This window comes from Eublepharis macularius, chromosome 2 (assembly GCF_028583425.1).
Source record: "Eublepharis macularius isolate TG4126 chromosome 2, MPM_Emac_v1.0, whole genome shotgun sequence".
Lineage (NCBI taxonomy): Eukaryota > Metazoa > Chordata > Lepidosauria > Squamata > Eublepharidae > Eublepharis > Eublepharis macularius.
Genome location: NC_072791.1, coordinates 212,148,417 through 212,173,221, shown reverse-complemented (window position 1 = coordinate 212,173,221; position 24,805 = coordinate 212,148,417). Strand labels below are relative to the sequence as shown.

The 24,805-nt window shown below is 47.9% G+C and overlaps 2 protein-coding genes across 3 annotated transcripts in view; one reads left to right on the top strand and one right to left on the bottom strand.

Moving 5' to 3' along the window:
• The first annotated feature begins 10,366 nt into the window (after positions 1 to 10,366).
• FZD5 (frizzled class receptor 5) lies at positions 10,367 to 16,638 on the top strand. Its single transcript, XM_054970344.1, has one exon. The coding sequence runs from the start codon at positions 10,486 to 10,488 to the stop codon at positions 12,190 to 12,192; it is 1,707 nt and encodes a 568-aa protein (XP_054826319.1). The 5' UTR covers positions 10,367 to 10,485; the 3' UTR covers positions 12,193 to 16,638.
• Positions 16,639 to 23,055: 6,417 nt separating this feature from the next.
• CCNYL1 (cyclin Y like 1) overlaps positions 23,056 to 24,805 on the bottom strand; it is a 36,728-nt gene continuing 34,978 nt past the window's right edge. For both annotated transcript variants that reach the window (XM_054971995.1, XM_054971996.1), the window contains one exon: positions 23,056 to 24,734. In XM_054971995.1, coding sequence (XP_054827970.1) covers positions 24,618 to 24,734 — 117 coding nt within the window. In that variant the 3' untranslated portion in view covers positions 23,056 to 24,617. The remainder of the gene's footprint in view (positions 24,735 to 24,805) is intronic.

Genomic DNA, 24,805 nt, shown 5'->3' with positions numbered 1-24,805 from the left:
CTGCGCATGTGTGCTCAGTGCACACAAAGGCAAGCAGGGCACAGGAGGCAGCCAGCTATATGTGTGGATTTTGTAGCCTCTCTGATGAGCAGAAGCCCCCCGATGCTGCCACTTGTTCAGCGGAGCCCTGTAGCTGCCTCAACCCGCATCGCTCCTTTCTCTCCCAGGCACACCAATATTGTTACAGATAGACATGTACTGAGGCCAAAAATGTTGCTTCATTGGTTCATACCCTCCCTATCGCCACATCCGGCACCAATGAAAAATTAGAAAGAAACAGTCTCTGTTGGGTGTGCGTATGTTTGTGTGTATAAAAGATTAACTGTGGTGGGAATTAAGAGATAAGTCACACTGCCCACTTCCTTCCCTTGGGGTTGTCCCCCCACCCCCTGGAACGGGCCTTCATTTCCTGAAGTCTGAGGCACTGGTGGTGTGCTGTCTCCCCAGCCAGATACAAAGTTGACCTTAGCGAGGGGGGTGGGGGAGGGAATACAAGGCCTTACTCTGACCTTTGGACTAAGCCTGTGCTGAGACAACAGTGGCAAAGGTAAACAGTGACCACTGCAAACTTCACCCCTATTCCAACACCAGACTCTCCCATCCAGCGTTTTCTCTGAAATAATTTCATTACAGACATTCTGGATTTTGGGTGTGCAGAAGTGAAACCTTTACCTATATAGCAAGGCATTTTCATGGGGCAAAATCATTGGGTTTTACTGTCCCCCCCTCAAAAACCCTCTCAAAACAGTAAAGAACCTTGCAGCAACAAGTGAAAAAGCATTTTGCTGCCTTTCCCAGACCAGAGTAACTAAAGTGTGGCTATTTATCTGATTTTCTGGCATAGAACCCCACAGCTCTGGCAGAACCTCTTTTAAGTTCCAAGTGACTGGCCCACATGGTTGTGTGGGAATGGCATGTTGTCCTAATTCTGTTCAGGGATTTGGAAGCAAAACACAGCTGAGCTGGCCATCTTGAAGAGTCCTATGCATCTGGGATGAATCTGACTCTGACGCAAAGTGCTTTCCTAAACATGCCCCTTAACCCCACCAGTTCTTGTGCCTTTGGGCATCGCCCTCTTCACTGCCTACCAACCCTTGTCTGAGTCTCCCTTGCATCAAATGGCATACTAAGTAGATAAAAATCGCAGATTTTGCCACCAGAAGTACACAGAGATATGTATACTCCTCTCGAAGAATGCCCCGTGATTTATGAAATATTGATTTGAGCCCAGGAGGAAAATTCTGTTAACGGAAGAGGAAGCCAGTGATACCGGCCCCCCTTCCTTTGGCAGAGATCTGACTTTTCCCCTCAGGCTGTCCCTGGGGGTCCTCCAGAAGCAGCATTCCGGGCATCATTCAGGACTGCAACAGGAAGGGGAAGTGAGGAAATCCCTTCTATCAGTAGGGATTTGCTCCAAGATCCATGCCATTTTTTCTTAATAACAACGACAACATTCGACTTATATACTGCCCTTCAGGACAACTGAATGCCCTCTCAGAGCAGAACCACAAGTGACAAAAGGCACAGATTGGACACTTGTCAGCTTCCCTCAAGTTTTGATGGGAAATGTAGGCATCCTGGTCTCGCAGCTTGGCTCTCTGACTGCTGTCCAATGGACTTTTCAACTGTCACTTGTCCAACATTCCGCCAAGCTGCCTACATTTCCCATCAAAACTTGAGGGAAGCTGACAAGTGTCCAATCTGTGCCTTTTGTCACTTGTGGTTCTGCTCTCAGAGCAGTTTACAAAGTATGCCATTATTTTCCCCACAACAATAATCACCCTGTGAAGTGGGTGGGGCTGAGAGAGCTCCAGAGAGCTGTGACTAGCCCAAGGTCACCCACCTGGCTTCAAGTGGAGGAGTGGGGAATCAAACCCAGCTCTCCAGATTAGAGTCCCGCACTCTTAACCACTACACCAAACTCAAACAGATGCACATATTTTACTTTAGTAATCCCACTGTTGTACCAAATGTAATATTTAAAACAACATTTTTTTTAAAAAAAAAAGCAGCATTGTAACATAGCAGTGAGAGTATTAGACTAGGATGAGGGAGGCCTGGGTTGAATCCCTTCTTGACTATGAGGCTCGCTGGGTGAGCTTGGGCCAGTCTAGCCTACATCTGAGGGTTGTTGTGAAGGCCACATGTGGGGAGGGCAGAACTATGCTTTCTGCTCTTTCTTGGAAGGGTGAGAGAAAATGTAATGGAGGTCAGCAGGTCCAGATTTTCCCATCACTGCACTGGCATGATGGAAAACCTAAATTTCTGCCTCTCAGGAAGCTTTTAAAGGAAATACTACAGGGCTTTTTTTCAGCTGGAACATGGTGGAACGGAGTTCCGGCACCTCTTGAAAATGGTCACATGGCTGGTGGCCCCGCCCCCTGATCTCCAGACAGAGGGGAGTTTAGATTGCCCTCCACGCCGCTGTAGTGGTGCGGCGGGCAATCTAAACTCCCCTCCGTCTGGAGATCAGGGGGCAGGGCCACCAGCCATGCGACCATTTTCTCCAAGGGCAACCCACTGAGTTCCACCACCTCTTTTCCCAGAAAAAAAGCCCTGAACTACTATATCCCCACATTACAGATGGGGAGGCTGAGAATTGACAGAAAACGGCTTGGCTAAGGCCATCCAGCCAGTTTCTGGCTTGAGAACAGACTTGAACAAAGGACGTTACAGAAACTGCCTCTGTTTAAATAGCCTAATTCATCAGATTGTCTTCTGGAAGTGCAGAAGTCTAGACAAGTCCACAAAAACTTGCCTGATCAAAACTTTTGATATCATATAATATGTAAAGAGAACCTTACAATTCTTCCCTTTTTATCCTTTTAACAAATCTGAGGTAAGTCAGACATCAGGACCAAACTGAAATTGGTTTGTGAGAAGCATGACAATTACATTTTCCGGCATGTTCTCCTCAGACATACACTGAATTCCATGCATGGAACTCATCAGTTTCCAGGCATCAATTTGGATTGGGACTGTGGCACACAAGGCAAGGGGGTTTAAGGCCCCATTGAGCTTTCCCCCCTAATCTGAAATGGTCTCCTGTTGGTAAGGGGACTGGAAGTGATGTCATAGCATTGTGCATTGCCTTGCCCCACCCCCCAAAATACCGAGGGACTGACAACTCTATCTGTAGGACAAGCTTATATGCAGCGCATTAGTCCACATGGTTTCCCCAGTGGGACCTATAAGGCTCCCTGTAGCTATTTCAGGTCAGACATACAGTGTGGGAAGGAAGCTTAAGTCTATTTCCCTGCTTACTACTGTAAGCAGGGAATCAAAAACTGGCTATTATGCATGTGAGAACTGAGTTCCAAACATGGAACTCACAACATATGCATGATCATCAGGACTCAGGCAGGATGTGACAACACATCATTAGGCCCAAACTCACCAGTCTGGTTTTTTTCTCTATCTTGCTCACATGTTCTCTCCTTCCTCCCTCCATAATGGAAAGATGGAAGATGGGTTTGGAGGTCTTCAATTTCACCTCAGTTCATTGTGAGGCTGAAGTTTGCTTGTTTCAACCAAAGATTGGGAAAAACTGTGAATTTAGACAAACTGAAGTTAGATCAAAGACTTCCTAAAACATGAAGTCCATTTGTGAGGGGATGAGGGAGCTGGAGGATAAAGAGTCTTGTCACAAACTCTGTATTTTTATGACGCTGGACTAAATGGCAAGCTACAAAGATTATTGTATAGCGTTGCCAGATCTCCCACTGATGGGATACCTCCAGCTGGCAACCTACTCTTCCCACCACCACTCCTTAGGGCAATAGAATTTTTTAAAATGTCAGTGTTGCGTGAAAGGTAATGTCACTTCCTGGGAAAACCCATAAGTGACATCACATCACTCTAGGAATTTCTGGAAACTCTGCAGTTTTACGATAGAGTTCTCGGTGATTCCTAGTATAAAGTGTCATCATTTCTTGTTTCCACAGAAGTGATATCACATCATATGTGCTGCCAGTGCCACCCCATGCCCCCCCCATCTCTTAGCAGTTGTCAGCCCCCAAATAACATTTTAGATGTTCCAGGGATCTTCCAAAAGCATTCTTGAATTTTCAGCTGTAATTAAAAATAGAAAAGAAAAAAGGATGCTATAAGGAAATGCATGCAAAGAGAATTTTGAAGCTATTCATTAGGTTCTCTACTCCTCCCTCCATACAGCCTTAGACCACTTCACCAGGAAAGTGATGGAGAAGAGAACAGTATACACAAACATTTCTGCACAGATGGAGAAAAATGTATATAGTACAATGTACAATACTTATTATATATTTAAATATTTATAACTCACTTTTCTCCCCAAAGCAGCTTACAACATCATTCTCCCCTTCTCTATTTTATCCTCACAACAATAACCCTGTGAGGTAGACTGAAAGTGACGGGGCCAAGGTCTTCCAGCAAGCTTTTGTGGCAGAGCCGGGCTGAATCCAGGTTTCCTTGTTCCTACTTTGATACTTTTATTTATTTATTTATTTTTTCAATTTATATACCGCCCATCCCCAGGGGCTCTGGGCGGTGAACAGTTAAAATCGATAAAAACAAGAACTAAAATCAATATACAAACAATAATACTCTAACCACTACACCATACTGGCTCCAGCAATATATCCCAACAACATGAATCCTGTGTCTCTGAGAGCGGCAGAGAAGCAGAAACGGAACAGGTGAACCTTCCCCTGCACGAAGAGGCAATGGCAGGAATATGTCCAATTACTGAATTTCTGCCCCTGATGCTCTTTAGAGTGCTCAAATTAATGGAATATAGGCTATGAGGCCTGCTAGATAAATGGATCCTCCACATTAAGAGGCAGTGTACCTTCGACTACCAATTGCTGGGGGAGAAATAGAGGAGGAGGGCTGCTACTTTGATGTCTCAGGAAGCATTCTGTTTGCGTACGTTGAAAGCAAGATCCTGCTGCCCATGGGTGCTGGTTCTGATCCAGCAGAGCTCTTTAGAAATGGCTCCCCTTTCCTCCAGCCATATCCATGCTGGAGAAAGCAGCACTGGTGGACTTTTCCTTTTGCCCATCACACCTCTCTTAAAGGTCTGGCCAGGGGCAAATCAAAACAGGTGATATTACCCTACCATACAAGGTTTTTGTGCAGTTAATTTAAGGAAAAGGAGACTGGCTCTGAGCTGTAGGAACACTTTTGACGATCATCTAAATGAGTGATAAAATGAATGAACATTTCTTCTTCTTTTTGAAAATCGGTACAAATGACCAGGCATTTCCAAGCAAGTTGAAAATAAATCATTGACGTCTTAGGCAAGGGAAAATTCGACTCTGAAAAAGAAAGATTCATGAGGGGAGGGGCAGGTGGGAGAGTTAAAACCCTTAGAATGGAAGGGGAAGGAGAAAAGCACATGTCGAAAGGTTAATAGGTTATACAGTACCTTAACCTTTCCACTTCACTAACTCGATGTGTTCCTTCTCTCCTATTCAGGCTGTGTCAAGCCAGCCTGCCAGCATAATAGACGGCATGTTTATAAAAAGCAGATTGATGTAGCATTAAGCCTTTCTCAAGCTGTTTACACGCTGGAGGCGAATTGGGATTGGCGTTTTTTCCTTCAGAGAAACACAGTGTTGTACGAAACACAGTAAGCAGGTCAGCCATTGTGGGGTGCCTTTGCATTGGTGTGGAGTTTTGTCCAGGACATTTTTTAAAAAAAATCTTTTACAGATGGGTGCGGGGGGCGGGCAGAAGACCTCAACTTGAATCTTCTTTTGTGATGGCACATTGGAAAGCGTGCCCACAGGAAAACAGGAATACTTTCCATTGGCTTGGACCCAAGGTTTGTACACAAATCCTAGGTCAGCCAGGGACTTGACAGATGGCCTTCAGTGAGTCAACCTCAGTTTCTCTCCTGTAAAATGGGAGTAGTGAGACAGCCATTGAGGGCTGTTGTGAAGCTTATGATAAGAAGACAATATTGCCTCTCACCCAAAGAGGGTTGCGATAAGACAAGCAACTAATCAAAGACAATCAATAGCCAGTATATCTTGGGGCATATAGCTGGTTTATGTGATTAATACAGTGATTCCTGAAATATATCCCACAGCCCATGTGTTTGCTGTTAAAAGAAAGATTCGCATGTATGTTAAAGAAACAAAAAGGAAGCGCTGCATGTATGAACGTGTATTATGCAAGTACTGACAGCTTAGCATGTGAGGACTGAGGAGATTGGGCTCTATGGGGCCACCTTCCCTTCCTTTGTGCTCTTCCACACTCAAAAAGTAAACTTCTCAAGTGAAGAATACTAATTCAGAAAAACTCTCAGTACCCAGACATGTCTCAGGGCAACAAACACCAGCTGCCCAAGCCCATTTCAGATCAGGAAGGCTGGGGAGGGGAGAGCGGGTAGGAGCCCTCCGTCCCCTCATGCTGTAGTTCTGGTCTGAAATTGGTAGCCGTGCACCTGACTTTTAGAGGGGAAGTCTTCAAAGATCATCTTCTCTGTTGGAGGGCCCTGCTATCAGTGTTTGGAAAATGCCGTATCCAGGACCAGCAAGAAGCAAACACTTCTTCTCTCATCAGCTGTTACCTTTGGTAAGCTTAAGAGCCGGTGCCCGTGTGAATATCTCACCCGCTTCCTCCTGGAGTTCTTAGAGTCCATTTACTCGCAGGTGCACAATTTGGGCGGCGTAGGAGAGGTCATTATGAAGTGTGGAAATGGCTGTACCCACTGTGGCCGTTTCAGCACTTGAAAAGAGCTGGTGGTGGTGGGACCAAAGTGCCGTGCTGTGAGCCTGATCAGGATCAGGCCTTCATGGCATTTTTAATGACTTTAGAAGGATGGTAGCATCCTCATGGATGCTAGTTTGGCCCAGAGTTGGAATGTGAAACTGGGTCTCCCAGAGCCTAGTCCCGTACTTAACCACGACACTAGATTCCCAAGCTTCACCACATCTAAACCCTGTAAACCTCCTGGACCTCAGCCCTACGACACACGTGCAGATTGCTCCCCCTCACACACACCCCTTGGGTAACTGCAACTAATCCCCACAGTTCTAAGGATGAAGAGAACTTCCAGGTCGGAAGGCACGCACGAATCAAGGAATGTGAAGGTATTAAACAGCGGTGATCCTATCAAACAAATTCTAGAGAGGTAACTATGTTAGTCTGTTGTACTAAAAGCAACTGATTATCTTTAAAACTCATAATGTATTATGGAAGAAGTGTTTATGGGTTGGTGGCCAGATGCCTAAAGCAGTTACATTAACTAAGTTTCAAGGTCACTTAATGCAATAAAATATGCTCTGTGCAGGGCTTTTTTTTCAGCAGGAACACAGTGGAATGGAGTTCCGGCACTTCTTGAAAATGCTCAGCAATAGTGCATGAAAATAATATTATTTCAAAGAATCCCATGTGTTTCTTCCTCATTTCCTTCTCGAGAGTTCCGCCACCTCTTTTCCCAGAAAAAAAACCCTGGCTCTGTGTGTGTGTCTGTGTGCACTATTACAATTTTTAAAAAGCTCCCCCCACCACTGAAATCTACAACCATCCATACAGCCTATTTCAGGAAGGGATTGAGACTTTGTAGAATCCACCTGCTGCTCACAAACCCAAGAATCTTTGGTAGCTGAATCATCATGTCTTGGGATTCTTACTAAAGCTCTGGACTGAGTCGTAATTCCTATAACGCTCTTGGGTACCTAGCAGAGATCTTGTGGTGCCAGCTCCGAGAGCTGAGGATTCCATGCAACATACCTCCACTATCGACCTGTCTTGACTATGCCGGTTTTCACAGGTGTAGGCCAAGGAACTTTGGAGATCAGTGTGACCTTAAGCCTTGAAATCTAGGGAAGAGTGATTCTCCAGCTCCCAGAACTGACCACCTGATGTAGCGTAAGCTGTATGGAATTGGTGACTTCTGGTAAGAATTAAGAAAGAGACAGACAGCAGAAGTTTCTTCGGTTGGAGGTCGCTTTGGATCTGCTGTTACTCAAAGCCAGTGCAGAGAGTTATTACCCCGTGTAAGCCTTTTCATAGATCTATTTCTGGGCTGGATTGTGGCTCAGGTGTCCTGAAAGGGGGGCTGTGGTATCCTTCACCACTTATTATGTATCTTTATTTTAGATAAGAGCTACAAAGCACCCGTGCAGTGCTATTGAAACGATTTATCAGGATCAAATAATTGCCCATCACAACTCTTCAGATTCCTATGGCTATTTTTTTTTTGGAAAGGAAATCATACACCCCCAGTTAAACCAGTGGGTGGGTGGACCAACCAAGCTAAAGATCATACAAATGAACCATAGATCCAGAGGAGTTAGCCGTGTTAGTCTGTAGCAGCAAAATCAAAAGGAGTCCCGTAGCATCTTTAAGACTAACCAACTTTATTGTAGCATAAGCTTTCGAGAATCACAGTTCTCTTCGTCAGATGCATGGAGGGCAAGAAGAAACTGGTCAGATATATAGGTGGAGAGGGGAGGGCGGAGTAGATGCAAACAGAAGCAAACTGATCTCCATATCAGAAGCTACTGTTTGCATCTGCTCCTCTCTCCCCTCTCCACCTATATATCTGACCAGTTTCTTCTTGCCCTCCATGCATCTGACAAAGAGAACTGTGATTCTCGAAAGCTTATGCTACAATAAAGTTGGTTAGTCTTAAAGGTGCTACTGGACTCTTTTTGACAAATGGACCAGAAGTCCGAGGTGGCTTCTCCTGGATGTCGCAGTGGGTGTCACCGTGATTCTGTTTCTAGACACCACCTTAACTTACTCCTACCAGGGAGGTGCTACCTGTTCTAAGTTGAAGATGCTCCCCCCGCCCCTCCACACATTCCATTGCACTGAATTCAATACATAAGACACTTCCCTCTGTTGCTCTAAACCCATATATGGAGAATATTCCCAGATACAGGCTTGCTGGCAATCGTCCCAATTTGTCACCCAAGCCCTCAAAGTTTCAAGAAACCCTTTTTTCATCCTGACAGGTTTTTCCTACCCTTTGCAAAAGGTCAGGAGGATATAGAGTAGTACGTAAGTGCCAACCAAAGTGGGCTTGCCACCATAGCAGCATCCAGAGATTACTTGCCGAGGCAGCACTGGAAACTTCATCGTTCTTGTTTTTAAAAATGACATTTGTGCTTCTTGAGTCACCTGATGAAACTGGCCAGTGGTTGTTTTAGGACAAACGAAAGAAAATATTTCTTCACACAACACATGGTCCACTTAGAGAACTCAATGTTACAGGGTGTGTTGGTGGCTGCTAGTTTAAACAGCCGTGACAAAGTCATGGAGGACGGTTCTGTGAACAGCTATTATTAACTATTAATAACTAGTAACTTATACTAACAGCTATTATTATTAACAGGCAGCTAAATAGAACCTCCAAGTTCAGAGGCAATCTACCACTGAATATCAGTTGCTGGGGGGCAAACAGCAGGGGGCTTATTTCCTTTGTGTCCTGCTGGTGGCTTCTCTAGAAGCACCTGGCTGACCCCTGTTGGAAATGGGATATTGGTCTAGATGCGATCCAGTAGGGCTTTTCTTGTGATTTTATCACATGCGCTCAAAGATCAGTACAAAATTTCATTTTTTCTTTGCTGAGATCCTAGGGACCTGTTTTGTAGCCCTACATTTTAAATTTTATATGGGGGGGGGTGATGCTTTGGGGGTTCCTAAACGTGACCCTCATTTCAGGGCCTTGACAGCCCAAAAGAAAAGGGGGGGGGGGCTTGCCAGTGGCCCTCTGGACCGAGGCATCAGGACCGACCTGGTATGGCCACGGAGGTCCCCAGCTGTTGAACGATGGCTGCTCGTCCCTTCCTGCAGGCGCCTTTTAGGGTTTCTTCTGTCAGGATTCAGAACAACGACGACGAGAATTAAACTGCTCCAAGGGAAAAGTTGCGTTTCAAACCAAAGTCCCCCAAGTCCGTCCATTCGCTGCCCAGGGAACGGCCGAGGCCGAGGCGGTTTTCTCGGGGTATGAAGGGGCTGGCGCGGGGGCTCGAAGGCGCCTGAGGAAGGGCGCTTGGCCTCTTGGCGCCACCGGACGAGCCCAGCACGGCCCGCCTCAGCTGCCCAGGAGCCGCCAACGCGCACAGAGTTCGGGGCCGCGTGCCTCTCCGCTCGACCCACCTCACAGGGCTGTTGTGGGAGCGGAAGGCAGGCGGGCGGCTCGTGGGAGCTGCGCTGGGTCCCCGCCGGGGGGCGGTGGAGCGCCCGCGGCGCCCGAGGAGGCGCCGGGCCGGGCCTGCCCCGCGGAGGGGCGTCTCCGGGGGCGGGCCGGCGGGGAGAGCGCAGGTGGCCCGGGCGGCGGGCGCGCCAGAGGCTTCGGCGGCGCGTGGCGCGCGGGCTGCTGGAGCCGAGGATGCGGGGAGGGCGCCGCGCTGCGCCCCGCCCGCCGCCGCCGGCACTTTCGGGGCGGCGCCGGGCAAGTTTGCCGGCGGCGGGCAGAGGCGCCTGCGGAGCGGGACGGCGGCGGGGCTGAGGCTGAGGCGCGCCGCACCTGCCTGCCGCGCGGCCATGGGCGGCCGGGGCGCGGCGCTGCCGGGGCTGGGGCTGCTGCTGCTGCTGCTGGCGGCGCCGGGCGCGGCCGCCAAGGCGCTGGCCTGCCAGGAGATCAGCGTGCCCATGTGCCGCGGCATCGGCTACAACCTGACCTACATGCCCAACCAGTTCAACCACGACACGCAGGACGAGGCCGGCCTGGAGGTGCACCAGTTCTGGCCGCTGGTGGAGATCCAGTGCTCGGCCGACCTGAAGTTCTTCCTGTGCAGCATGTACACCCCCATCTGCCTGCCGGACTACGCCAAGCCGCTGCCGCCCTGCCGCGCCGTCTGCGAGCGCGCCAAGGCCGGCTGCTCGCCCCTCATGCGCCAGTACGGCTTCGCCTGGCCCGAGCGCATGAGCTGCGACCGCCTGCCCGCGCCGGGCGACGCCGACGTGCTCTGCATGGACTACAACCGCTCCGAGGCCACCACCGCGCCCGTGCCCGGCGCCAAGCCCACCCGGCCCGCCCGCGGCGCCCGCAAGAGCCTGGCGCCGCCCGCCGGCCAGGGCTGCCGCCCGGCCTGCCGCTGCCAGGAGCCGCTGGTGCCCATCGCCCAGGAGAGCCACCCGCTCTACAACCGCATCGCCACGGGTGGCGTGCGCAACTGCGCCATGCCCTGCTTCCAGCCCTACTTCACGCCGGACGAGAAGACCTTCGCCGCCTTCTGGATCGGCCTCTGGTCGGTGCTCTGCTTCCTCTCCACCTTCACCACCGTGGCCACCTTCCTCATCGACATGGAGCGCTTCAAGTACCCGGAGCGGCCCATCATCTTTCTCTCGGCTTGCTACCTCTTCGTGTCCCTGGGCTACATCATCCGGCTGGTGGTGGGCCACGCCAAGGTGGCCTGCGACCAGGAGCACCACCACATCCACTACGAGACCACGGGGCCGGCCCTCTGCACCGTGGTCTTCCTCCTCCTCTACTTCTTCGGCATGGCCAGCTCCATCTGGTGGGTCATCTTGTCGCTCACCTGGTTCTTGGCGGCTGGCATGAAATGGGGCAACGAGGCCATTGCCAGCTACGCGCAGTATTTCCACATGGCTGCGTGGCTGATCCCCAGCATCAAGTCCATCGCCGTGCTGGCCCTGAGTTCGGTGGATGGCGACCCGGTGGCCGGCGTCTGCTACGTGGGCAATCAGAACCTTGACAAGCTCCGGGGTTTTGTCTTGGCACCTTTGGTGGTGTACCTTTTCACCGGGACCATGTTTCTGCTGGCAGGGTTTGTGTCCCTCTTCCGGATCCGGAGTGTAATCAAACAAGGGGGCACCAAAACAGACAAGCTAGAGAAGCTGATGATCCGGATCGGGATCTTTACGGTCCTGTACACCGTCCCGGCGACCATCGTGGTGGCCTGCTACATCTACGAGCAGCATTACAGGGAGAGGTGGGAGCAGGGTCAGAACTGCTCCTGCCCCGGGGACAAGCAGAAAATGAAGCCCGATTATGCCGTCTTCATGTTGAAGTACTTCATGTGCCTGGTGGTGGGAATCACCTCGGGGGTCTGGATTTGGTCAGGCAAGACCCTCGAGTCTTGGAGGCGGTTCACAGGGAGATGTTGTCAGAGTGGAAAGCCAGTCAGTGCACCTATGTACAGTGAAGCCAACACAGCTCTGACGGCAAGGACAGGGGTGCCCAGTTCGGCTTCCTACCATAAACAAGTTCCACTCTCCCATGTATGAAAGAGCACCTTGCTTGTTGGGAGCAGGTAAGCACAGCGTGGCCGGAGTTGCCAACTGGAAAGATTTCAGGCACCAGACTGGGTCTCTCTCTGTGTTCTGTTCTGAGACTCTGTGTGCATTTCGCCTGGGATGTCTAACTTGGTGTACACTTGGCCTCTGGTGTACACTTACTATTTAATTTGAGTAACGACTGTTTCAAATCCATTCCACTTGGCTGAACTGAGATACTGTGTCAGACAAATGTTTGTTGCTGGTTTCTAGTAGCAGAACGTTTTTCTCCGTGTAATGCTGTCTTTCGTATTTCAGCCACACGTGTGCACACTACTGAAGTTGAAATATAAAGAACCGATAGGGAGGGAGCATCTGCTTTTAAGACAAGAGGCTTGTGAAGTTATGGCCAAGCAGACTCAAGTTTCAGATTTTATTTTTGGAGGGCTTAAATCTACCATCCTCACTTCTGACACCCGTCCGTGCCAAATCACATGCCAGGGAGCCTCGTACAGCGTCTGGCTGTGGGTATTAGTTTCCCCTGTGCAGCTATGAGAAGTAGTTTAAAATAAAAACTAGGAAGGGCAGTGTGTTGGTTTTGAGGAGGAGGCTTCAAGGAAGCCTTTCCCAAATCCAGAAAGTGACCACATCTTTGTGCGCCGATTTTTTCTTTGCAAAAAGAAACATTCAGTGGGAGATCTTAATGCCTGAAGGCTACTGAACTTAGAAAATGCTCTCTCCCCTTCCTGGTGCGCTGGACTCTTCCGAAACACAAAGACGACAGGGCGGTGAGAGTGCCGTAAATCCAGTGCTGGTAACAGCTTTTCTCAAAGGTAATTTGAATGCTAACTTGGCATAAGGGGCCCAGACAGCAGCTGGGATGACTTGGTAAGGAGATTTGCTTTGACCGAGTGGTGAAGCTAGCCACCGATCGTATGAGAGTTTATTTTGAAACAGAGCTCACTGAATCCAGTGGGACTGACTCCCATGTAATTATGCCTTTAAAAGCATGGGGGGTGTATTTTGATTTCCTAGAACTGCAGCCTGTTGTTATATCTGTTCTGCCTGCCTGCCACTCACAGGGCTTTATGGTTTTCATGTTCGGCTGCTATTTGTAAAGAGAGAAAGATGGGATCTGTTCCAGAAATCGAAGCGAACAGATATCTGTAAGGCATGTTTTATGCCTTCCCTCCCCAGTAGTAAGACAGTGCCTCTTGAGCAGTTGAATTGGCAGGGCTAAAAACGAAAGAAAGAAGCGAGCAAGTACAATCAAGTCCCCTCTTTGTGGAGGGGGCTCTGCTCCTGGGCTTGGAAGCGCGGGCTGCAGAGACACCTTTTGTCCAGTTCACGTCCTATCTAAGCGGACCCTCCCCACTAACAGAAAGCAGTATTAGATTTGGCAGCGGGTCCCTTCCAATGCAAAATGTTTGCACTTTAAATATAAATGAGAAAACAGACAAAAGCCCTCCCCACACCCGTTCGGATCATCAGCTTTTTATGACATGTTGAATCTGCAGAGAACGAGAGTTTCACTGATCCCTGACCAAATGGACAGTGAAGAGATGCTCCCCTGGGAGAGGCTTGGAGATAGCTCGACCTCTGTGGGTGGCATGTGCGGGGGGAATGTAGACCCCCCCCTTAGGAGTTTGGGTAACCATCTGCACTGAACTACAGTGCCAGGCGTGCCTGGGGAAGAGCATCACTGCAACCAGTGGGTTGTTTTGCTTTTCTGCTGGCCCACTGGCATGGATATATCCAGCGCTTGTACGGACCTGCATGCACAAATGATCCATCACAGACAAAATGCTGCAGAGGAACTTGTAGGACCTTCAGAGACAATCTGTTTTTAATGAAGTGTGTGTGAATGTGTGTGTCTCATCCCCAGAAGAAGTTAAGCACTTGATTAACGCTGTATTCTACTGAAACCAACAGGGTTACATTTAATAATGTTTAGATTGCTATTTAATATGGGTTAGATTACACTTGGGTTGCGAGAGAACAATCCAGATTCAGTGCTGTGGCTTAGAGCTTGCTGAACGCTTCCTTGTTAGGATGTCTGACTTCCTTGCCTCCTCCTCCTCCTGGCAGCCCCAACACCCGCCCAAATGCTGCTCCTGGGACATGGAGGGGCCCCCTCCATGAAGGGGCAGTCTGAGGTGTGCAGCGGGAGGCAGGCATCAGTGAAAATGGGTCCCCCTTTCTGTCCTTGGAAGTTCCATCCTTGGCAGCCTTTTCTTCAGTTCGCCAGTGTACTATTTGAACGGGAGTCATTTTTACGCTTCATCCATTTGCAGTCAGTCCTGCACTTTAAATCTGTACCAGCTCCTTTTCAGGACAAACAATTCCCTCCCCGCAAGCCAATACAGAGTTCTCCTGAAGTTCTCCGAGAACCCTTGCCTCGCTCCCGCTTATAAACCGCTCACTTTCCCTGCCAGTGGGGCAACGGGCAGAAGCCTCTGCATGGGCTTTTTTCCCTTGGAGGAGGAGGCTGCCCTCCTGCTGAAGGAACGTGAGTGGCTTTGGACAATCTGCCGGTTGGGGTGGTGGTTGGATTTGGCTGCACAGGAATGTATGGTTTGGAGAAGTCGCAGTCCGTTCGTGGGTAGGGTGGACATGCCATCGGTAGTGTCAGAGGTTGAATGCACACCTGGTGCCTTGCGAAGGTAAATGGAGACAAGGCCAAAACTTGGCCCAGACCAGGCTGCAACCGGCGACGCTCCCTTTTTTTGTTCTTAAAATCCCATCAAAGAAAATTGGCATGGCTTATGGCTGCTAGCCAGGAAGGTGCCTACCATGGAGCTAAGACAGCCTTGAGACTTGCTGGAATTGAGATGCCAAATTCTGGCATGGGGTGGACATAACCATCACCTAACCCCATCTCTGTGGAACACCGTCTCTGTCTAACAGTCAGTCCCGAAAGTGCCATTTAGGGCTGCATTGGGACCAAGCTCCCTTGGTGGCTAAGCCCACTTCTTCATGCTTCCGTGTACACTGCAGGGAAGATTTGTTAGAAGATGCTACACAGCAGCGATGGCTGGACCTATAGGTTATTTTTTTAAACATCAGGTTGGCTATTTTTACCTTAAATATTTCTCAGCAGTTGCTCTTGTATGTCTTTAGAGGGAAACTATAAAAGACCTTCCCTGTGCTGGACTCTTTTAGCAGAACACTAGAATATCTTGACTGTCCAGCACTAAACACGCTAATGAACTAGCTATTTCTGAACTAGGACTGTGCTAGTCCTACACGGTTCGGAACCATCCAGGGCAACTGACAGGCACACCATTTCTTGAAAGTGAATCCACATTATGTGATAAAACATGATTAGGATGGAAATTAACTAAATTACTTTGCATTCAACTGACAACATTAATGCATCTTCCTTCCCAGGGTTCCAATAGCAGTGAAACCATATTTACACCTTCCAAGGATGAGTCTGCAAGTTATTAATGGTCTCCATACAGCGAGCCGCCTACATACAAGATGCTCTTAAAGAAGCTCCTCAAATTTTTAATTCAAGGGGGAAAACAAACAAACAGGCAAGAGCTACTGCAGTGGCAGAGGTGCATCTTCCCATAATCTGTGCAAAGGGTCCACTCTGCTCCTCCGCAGATACCCAAGCAGACCTCAGGGCCTTGCGGGTGGCGGCACTCGCCCTGCTAGTTCCACAAATCAATGCAGACACCTTATGGTTTAGAGCATGCAATTTGTTTGTCTATGTAAAAGGAGCTGGCGGACATCTGGGAATTCTCTCTCAGAACTGTAATCTGTATATGTCACTGTTCAGGGCATTTAAAAAAACAACAACGAAGTCTAGCTGGTTGACAAGGATGGCTGGATTGGATGAACTATTGGCTGCCTTAAGGTTCAGCACAAGAATCTGCATACATATTAAACACATTCTGTTAATAATTTAAGAGATTACACTTTCAGTGTCTTACAAACGGAATCGCTTCCAGCGGAAAGTCCTAAATTGAGAAAGTTACTTCTGGATGCTAAAAGGGGAAAGAGCAAAAGATAAGCAGCAGAATGCAATTTTCTGACTTTTCAAGACATATTCTTAGTTTGTCACTGGCAGAATACATTTGGATCAAGACATGGTGTATACCAGAATGCTTGCAGTAAACGTTTGTATTAAAATAATTGTGTATATACAGAATCTCTAGTAAACTTTTGATACGGGTTGGAAGCAGGTTGAGAGTCTTAATGACAGAGATGCGGCTTTGAGCATCAGTCACACAATGGCGCATTCAAATTGTTTTTGAGATGTCAGATTCATGCATAGATCCCCGCTGCTCTTTCAATCGTGCCTTTTGTAGATTGAGCTTTTACATGTTTCTTGCAATACGATTAACGAGATCATGCCAAAAGATGGTTTTTGTTTTTAAAGGAGAGGATAGCCGATTCTGTAAAAAAAGCTTTAAGAGGAAATAAACCACCTTCAAACCTTCACCTTAATCCTTGCCTAGATATGATTATTGTAAATGCTATGACAGGATCACTCTCTCGTATGAGAAAATAATACATTTAAGCCATTTCCCACGGCGTTCCATATACAAGGTTGCTTCAGATCTTCAACTTCCAAAATAGAAATCATACAAAAAATTATGCACATGTGACTTTTTGCACATTTTTAAAGTAGAAGGATACTAGCAAGTCATGAGATGTGGGTTCTGGCAAGAAGCTGGGGGTGTGGTATGGGGGACAAGTGATGAGAGATAAAAGAAAGGTCGTGTATAACCACACAAGCTAGGAGCATGAGACATTTTTCTACATCTCTTCCAATATATTGCTCCAGCTCATGAGATCCTGTTTTTAAATTCTGCACCAACCCCCACAAATTTAGTGTGAAGTTACACATATACAGCCTCACAGAAAAACACAAACCACAGCTCAAGCCACCCATTTCGAGATCATACGTTCCTAAATATAACTGTGCTTGCTACATTTTGTGGAAATACGATGGAAATTTGAGCTTGTTTTTAGGGAACGTACAGAGCCGAGTTACGAGAAAACGAAGACAAGCGTCGTTATGTTTTTCTTGTTTTGTGATTGTGGTGAAAAGAAAAAAATCGTAGAAGGGACAGGAATGTATTCCTTCTGGAAAGGAAACGCTACATAAACAATTGAGATGTTTCTACTGGGGACCAGCAACCCTCGGATGAGGGGGAAGGGAAGACTTTTTGAAGAAGGTGCCCGTGAGGTAAATATTCCTTGAACAACTATCTCTAGCGAGACTTCCCTGCCAAACCCTGAGTTTCTAAAGTAGTCCCCAACAGGAAGCATTCACTCCCTTCTCTCTTCTTACATATTTTACGGCAGAAAACAAAAATCAATCTTATTAATCACCCCTTCCCCAATTGTCTAAAAGCAATCATCCCCTCTTTCCAGTTTACATGAAAATGTCAAAAATGAAATGCTCCAGTCTAGTTTTGATGTCACGCACAAGAGAAGGCATTTGTGGTCAACCAAAATGGGGTTTTCCAAAAATTAAGCGGCACTAGTGAGTTTGAATACCAGAACACCCAGCAGGTGTCAAAACAGTGTCATATATTTGTTAGATCAGAACCAGCCTTCAACACCCCCCCCCCAACTCTGCTTTGGAAGCTCGCTGGGTGATCTTGGGTCACTCTCAAGAGTGGAGCTACAAGTGACAAAAGGCACAGATTGGACACTTGTCAGCTTCCCTCAAGTTTTGATGGGAAATGTAGGCAGCTTGGCAAAATGTTGGACAAGTGACAGTTGAAGAGTCCACTGGACAGCAGTCAGAGAGTGAAGCTGCAAGACCAGGATGCCTACATTTCCCATCAAAACTTGAGGGAAGCTGACAAGTGTCCAATCTGTGCCTTTTGTCACTTGTGGTTCTGCTCATAGTCTCATTTCCCTCATGGGGTTGAGCTAAAGGGAGGAGGGGAGACTCGTGTATGGCCACTCTGAGCACCTAGGAGCCCTGGAGATGACATCTATTGCAATACACAGGGCTGGATCATTCATCAGAAGGAACCGTTGCGTCTGATCAAGTGGCAGATGTTTTACCACATCCAAACATATTACAGGCTGTGTTCACACACAAAAATCTGTCGCCCCCTCTTTACTGAATACATGTAAACTGCATGTGAGAAAGAGGTGCAACCAGTTCATGGGTTTCAAAGAGAAACAAGTGAAACGCAACAATTTGCAAGGGTCATTTAGTCTTCCTCTGTACCCCTTCCCTACGTGATTCATCTTTGTCTCCTCTTGGCAGGCCCCATACCCTTTTCCTGCTTTCTTCTTTCCACTTACCATCCAATCATTCTTTTATCCGCCCCCCTCCAGTTTTCCAACATTTTTTTACTTCACTTATACGCTCCCCGTTTCTCCACAACAGGGATCCAAAAGACATCATACTTGGAAAAATAACATGGGGAAAGGACCCAGGGGTATCAGTAGATCACGCACTGAACACGAGTCAGCAGTGTAACGTGGGAACTAAAAAGGCAAATGTGATTTGGGATGCATCAACAAAAGCATAGCATCCAGATCACGCTTTGCTCTGCTCTGGTCAGCCCTCGCTTGGACTGCTGTGTTCAGTTTTGGGCACCACAGTGTAAGAAAGATGGTGACAAGCTGGAACATGCCCAAAGGCGGGCAACGAAAACAGTGAGGTATCTGGAGACCAAGTCCTGTGAGGAAAGGTTGAAGGAGCTGGGTATGTTTAGCCTGGAGAGGAGGCGATTGAGGTGATATAGCTCTCTTGAAGTATTTAAAGGGTTGTCACAGAGGATGGAGCGGAGTTGTTTCCTTTTGCCCCAGAGGGTTGGACCAGAACTAAAGGGTTAAAATTAAACCAAAAGAGTATCTGGCTAAACATTAGGAAGAACTTCCTTTTGTGGGAGAGGTCCCTCAGTGGGACAGGCTTCCTCAGGAGATGGTGGGCTCTCCTTTGGAGGTATTCAAGCAGAGGCTGGATGGCCATCTGTCAGCAATGCTGATTCTTTGACTCAGTATGGACTCAGACAGATTGTGAGAGGGCCGAAAGGCACGTGCCCAGTGAATGCCCATCACCACTTTGGGGTCAGGAAGGAATTTTCCTCCAGATCAGATTGGCCAGGGATCCTGGAGGATTTTTGCATTCCTCTGGGTGTTGAGGAGAGGTCACTGGGGACCATTTCCTGCATTATACAAGCGGTTGGACTAGATGATCCTTGGGGTTCTTTCCAACTCTTATGATGAGCTGCACTTCTATTTCATCCTCACAACAACCTTGTGAAGTAGGGTATTCTGAGCGACTGGCCAAAGATCCTCCAGCAAGCTTCCGTGGCACAGCAGGAATTTGAACCAGGGTCTCCCACATCTTTGTCTAACAAACCACTATATGACAGTAACTCATCTTCCCCTCCTTCCCTTCATCTGCCAGCGTCCCCATGGGGAAAGTGTCGCCAAGTTGCAAAAGCTGTGCAGGTTGCTCTGGTGAGTAGTGGGGTGGCCACTGCTGGGCCTGATCAAGTTGCGCAAGTTCTTTCGATGGGGCAATGGGGTCCAGGCTCAGCATATGGCTTTGTGTCACCCTGCAGTCACTGCTACACTTGGGAGAGGTGTACAAATGGTATGATAACAAGCTTCTCCCATTAGTTGTTCCTGGTCCTGATGAGTCCTTCCTTCAGAGCGGGAGGCAGAGGTGGCTGGCAAGGCCAAAACAGCCCTGGAAAGGGCTTTCCTCCCTTTACTGCCCAAATCCATGGGTTGAAGGCTGGTGATAGTGCTATGGTTGCCTAGCAACCCCAACAGCCACCGAGATCTCCTTTCTTGTATACGTTGCTTCTATTATTTGGGGGGGGGGGGAATTTAAGCCCCCATTATATATATATATATTTAAGATTTCAGATTTTCCTGCAAACCTGGGGCATTTCCATTTATCGACATAACCATCATTTTACCCCTACAGATGTGAGCATATATATATCTCAGGTGGTGCGTGTGCAGGATCCCCCCCCCCCCATTTCCAGGCTTCATTCCAGAGAGAATTGTTTGGATCCCACGATGTGCAAGTGGAAGCCGAAACAGACTTAGCACAGTTCCACCTGCACGACAGCTTGTGCAACACTTGGCACTTTCCTATAATATTGCAGCCAGAAATGGATTGTGCAAGATTTTACGCAAACAGAAAAACAAGTGGGGATTCAATAAACTTGACCTGGCACAAGTGGCTTCCATGGTCTTTTTCTTGCGTTTCCATCTATACAAGAGCTCTACTGGAATCAGGAATTTTGCACTGGATTCAACCCTACACCTGTCTCCCTGGCCCATGTATTGTCCCCAAGTTAGATGCCACTGCTTCATACACACAAATGTAAGCTGAACATCTGAATTTCACTCAGTAGAAAAAAGCAATGACAAATCAAAATATCCTGAAAAGCACTTCTATAGAACTCATCCCTACACACATTGGGTGGTTGACACAGCACAGAGGTAAGATCAGGCAGCTCATGCAAAGTAGGCCAAAGTTCAAAAAAGGGGGTGGGTGGGCTTAACAGTCCACGGTTACAATAACCAGAAGGAATCCGAGAGGTGCCTACACTCGTTACGTGTTTGCAGAGCGACGGCTGATCCATTTGCAGGGCAGGGGTGGAGAATCCAGATATCGGACACTCAAGTTCTGTTGCAAACCTCTGGGCAAGTCACAGCCCATCTGTCCACCTGCTTCCCCGGCAAGGTTTGTTGTGATGCTAGAATGCTGCCCCACATCTAACGGAAAGGCCAAGCACTGTGTAAAAAAGTATAAACTAGCCCTCTGTTTTCTTCTGGGGAGTTAGAAATGTTACAGGGGGAAAAAGCAAGTTATCTGCTGCAAGACAACGCAGTCTTCCTCCGTGGAAGGAAACTCTTCTGAAAGCAATGAATCTTCAGCAGTGATTCAGGAAAGGCCTTAAAATACAAGGAAGGAAGGAAGAGGTATTTCTGTACGCACACTTGTGAGAACGCTCAAAACCCAACTGTGAGAGAACAGCTCAGCGGGATCCCTGATCACATTTACAAATCAGATATTGAGGACAATGAGAATCCGAGAGCCGATCTGCAGGACTGCTGTTGTCTACTTTGTTATGTCTACCTTATGTTACAAAACAGTGCTAGCCTCCAAAGTAAGTAACACCCGAGAGAACTGCGCCCATCTTCACAAACCGGAATGCAACTGGTAAGTGGTAACCTCATGGCTGGGGTGAAGGAAATTATCTTGCTCACTCTCAGTTGTGGATAATCCCAGATTCTGTTTCCACATAGTTTTGGGGTGGTCAAATGCCATATACAGCTAATGTCCTTCATTCATTCATTCTGGGGCACAGACACCTACCCTATCCCTTGCAGGGCTGCTGGGTGCCTCTGTCCTGCCAAGTTCTTACTCGCACTGGGATTTTACATGGCGTTTTATCCTGGACTCTTGCACTTGTACTTTCACCTCCCACTCTTCAATCGCTGATGCTTGCACAGCATTTATCCCCTTGCACATGTCCTCTACCTGCCGAACTTACTTGAAGAGGTTTCAATACGTAATTACCTTGGAGACAAAAACACACACACACTTGTATACAAAAAGCAAGAGGGCAGCAGTTGGAGAGTGCCGGCCTCTTGGCTCTATCTTGACCTCCAGTTGAACTGCCAACTACTCTCTGAATGAAATTAAAAAAGCAAGTGACTTGATGGAATGGAAAAAAAAACTTGAACAAAACTTGCACGTACCTGGCAGGCTCAACACCAAGCATCAAGAAGCCTTCTCTGCACTGCTGTTAGCACAATCTGGTGTGCTGCACTACAGAAATCCCATTAGAGCATTTTGGGGACAAATGCACACTCTTGTACCATTTCTCATGTTTCCCAAGAATTCCTCCCCCCTAACTTAATCTACCTCTTGCAATATTCACTTTTCCCCCAACATGATGTCAGCCAGCTGCTTGTTAAAAACACACAACTCTTGTATGCATCCCACTGCTGTGTGCAAGAGCAAGGTTTCTTGAGGGCAGCCTTCCCCTGTTCTCCCACTTCCTCATCTGGCTCCAGTCCTACTCAAGCGGCCATGGAACCCAACACCTTTGCATATGATGTCACTCAGGTCCCATTCTCTGGGGAACACTCGTCGGATGCAAGTAAATAGTAAACTCCCTTGTGCTGACAATTTTTTGCATTTTCATAACCCCAACTTGCATTCTGACCAGCTCGAATTTCAGAACAATCCAGTAGATCAGCAACACATTACCAGTAGGAAGAGCACTGTAAAGATTTGCGTATGAGGCACTTTATAAATTTCATGTAAAAGTTTTAGTGGGCGGAGTTAGAAGTCAGGGAGTTCTGCCATTTGACAGCTCCATTTCAAACTCTTTTAACAGAGCAGTCAGGATTTGAGAGGGTCGACTTACTTCCAAGTTAACAAGTAGGAGATCAGGCTGCAAATCCTAATGAGCTCAGGGGGACTGGCTCCCAAGTGAAGTGTGTGGGCAGTTGCAACTTGAAAAAATCCTTGTGGGCAAGGGGATGATCCAACCACGTTCCAAGTACGCTTCCACTGGAGGAAAAGCCACTTACATTGGAGGAAGGTTTCAAAATTGAGCCCAAAGGAAAGGGTGGGGTATAAACATGTTAATAAACATTTTTTTAGGGGAGTGGTAGGATAGGGGTGGGATCCACTCCATGGCCCCCCTGCCCCAAAACAAGAACATTAAACACCGCAGCTGCAATCCAAGCAGGCACAGCTATACGTTTCAGCCGAGCTGGTTCAGGACCCTCTTACGTGCCCTACCAAAGTGAACAAAAGATCTACGGCCAGCAGCGTTTTGCCAGGGCTGGTGGAGTCAATCCTGTGCTTTAATTCTTGGGAGAGAGAAACACAAAAGCATGCCAATGACACCTGGTCTTAATTAAAATAGAGTTTATTATTAGCTTCTCTTTTTAATACAAACATGAGAAAGGAAAGCCACCTGAAGATGTAGCATTTGTTTCAAAATTTAATTTGTGATCAATACCTGAAGCCGCAGACTGTAGAACGCCCGCCTGGAGCTGGTTGACTAAAATACTGCATGAGACCAACAGTCCGAGTGCTGGAGAACACTCCCGAAGTGGGACTTTGGATTCAGTGGAACTTAAAGGCACCTGGCTGAAAGAGGGCCTGCACAGGAGTCGGCGCTACACCAGACATGAGAGGGTTTAACCAGGACAAATCGCTCAGGCCTTCTGACCCAGATGCAAGGTGCCACCCATTTTCAGGTGTAGGGAAACTTTACCTTATCATAAATTGTCGTTCTGGACCGGCAAACTTAAATCTAGAGAAAAAGCCAACTGTAGAAGTTTCCTTCCAGAGCAAATGACGTTAAATGCTACGCTTTCAACTGTTTTAAAAGCAACTGTATGAACTGAAGATCACTGTATTTCTCTCCCCACATAGGCCCTTCAACACGGTTTCCAATCCTAAGGCCTTGTGAAAACCAGGGCGGGGGCATAAAAGCAGGCCTGCCCCCCAATACCATTTTATCGGAGTGAAAGTTTAGCAGCGCAGCCTTAATTGCCTCTTCGTGGCCACATCAGCACATTTGTTTGGGCTAAGCATTTGATACAGATCTTGTTCAGCTTTTCAGGCAACGACGTGTACAATGGACTGCATCTCTCCCAGGGCTTGACTTCAAGAACATGAGAAGCCCCATCGCCGACAAGAAATAGATTCTGACCAACTGGTTATTGTGCTTTCCCCCATACTAGCAACCACCAGAATGCCATTTCTTTGCTTCCAAGACCTTGACAATCTCCAGGGGAGAGACCCCAACGAGCACGGCTTGGTGCTTGGAAGCCCCTGGGTCTTAAGACGGAACACCAGTGGAGCAGTCAACAGATGTGCAGTGGAGGAACGGAGTGAAGGAGAGAGGAACCGTCTATTGTCAGTGCTACTGGATCAGCTCCAGAGTGGCTTTATATGGAGTCCTAAAAGTCTCTCCCAGCATCCACGCTGCCCTGTCTCCAAAAGGTGGTAGCAGCAGCAGCAAGGTCCAGGGTGACCAAAGGGGAAGAGCATTGAGACTAGAGAGAGTCGTGTTAATGTTCAAAATCCTAAAATTTAAAACTAGTCATTAAAAACTCACATTGTTCACAGCTATAGGCCTACATAGTAAGCAAACATCTGTGTGTTGGATGAGGAGGGGAAGAGAACGGAAAAAGCATCTCCAAAAAGTTTTTGCACCTCTGGATTTTAAGAAGGGATGTGCCGGTTTGACGAGGTCCCATGGAATCCTTTCTCCCCCCCGCCCCCATGGAATTACACTCCTCTGGCTCTGGGGCTTCCTGGTCTGGATTTGCTCACCCCGTCCTCTGGCTGGAAGACACCATTACAGACCACGCACAAGCTTACGGCGGCAGCAGCTCTGGTACTCCAAGTCCATAGGAATACGCCGGTGCCACAGCCTCGCAGCTTCTGGTCTTGCTCAAGAGAGGATGGCGTTAGACCGGCGAATACCAACTAAGTTATCAGCACTGAAAGATCGTCTCATAGCAGCTTTTGACAAGTCTTTGTATTTGTCCTCACACAGTCTGGAGATCGCCTGAAACAAGCACATTCAGAGAGAATGAATGGATGCACCAAAAGGGTCAAAACAGGGTTTGTTTGTTTTTA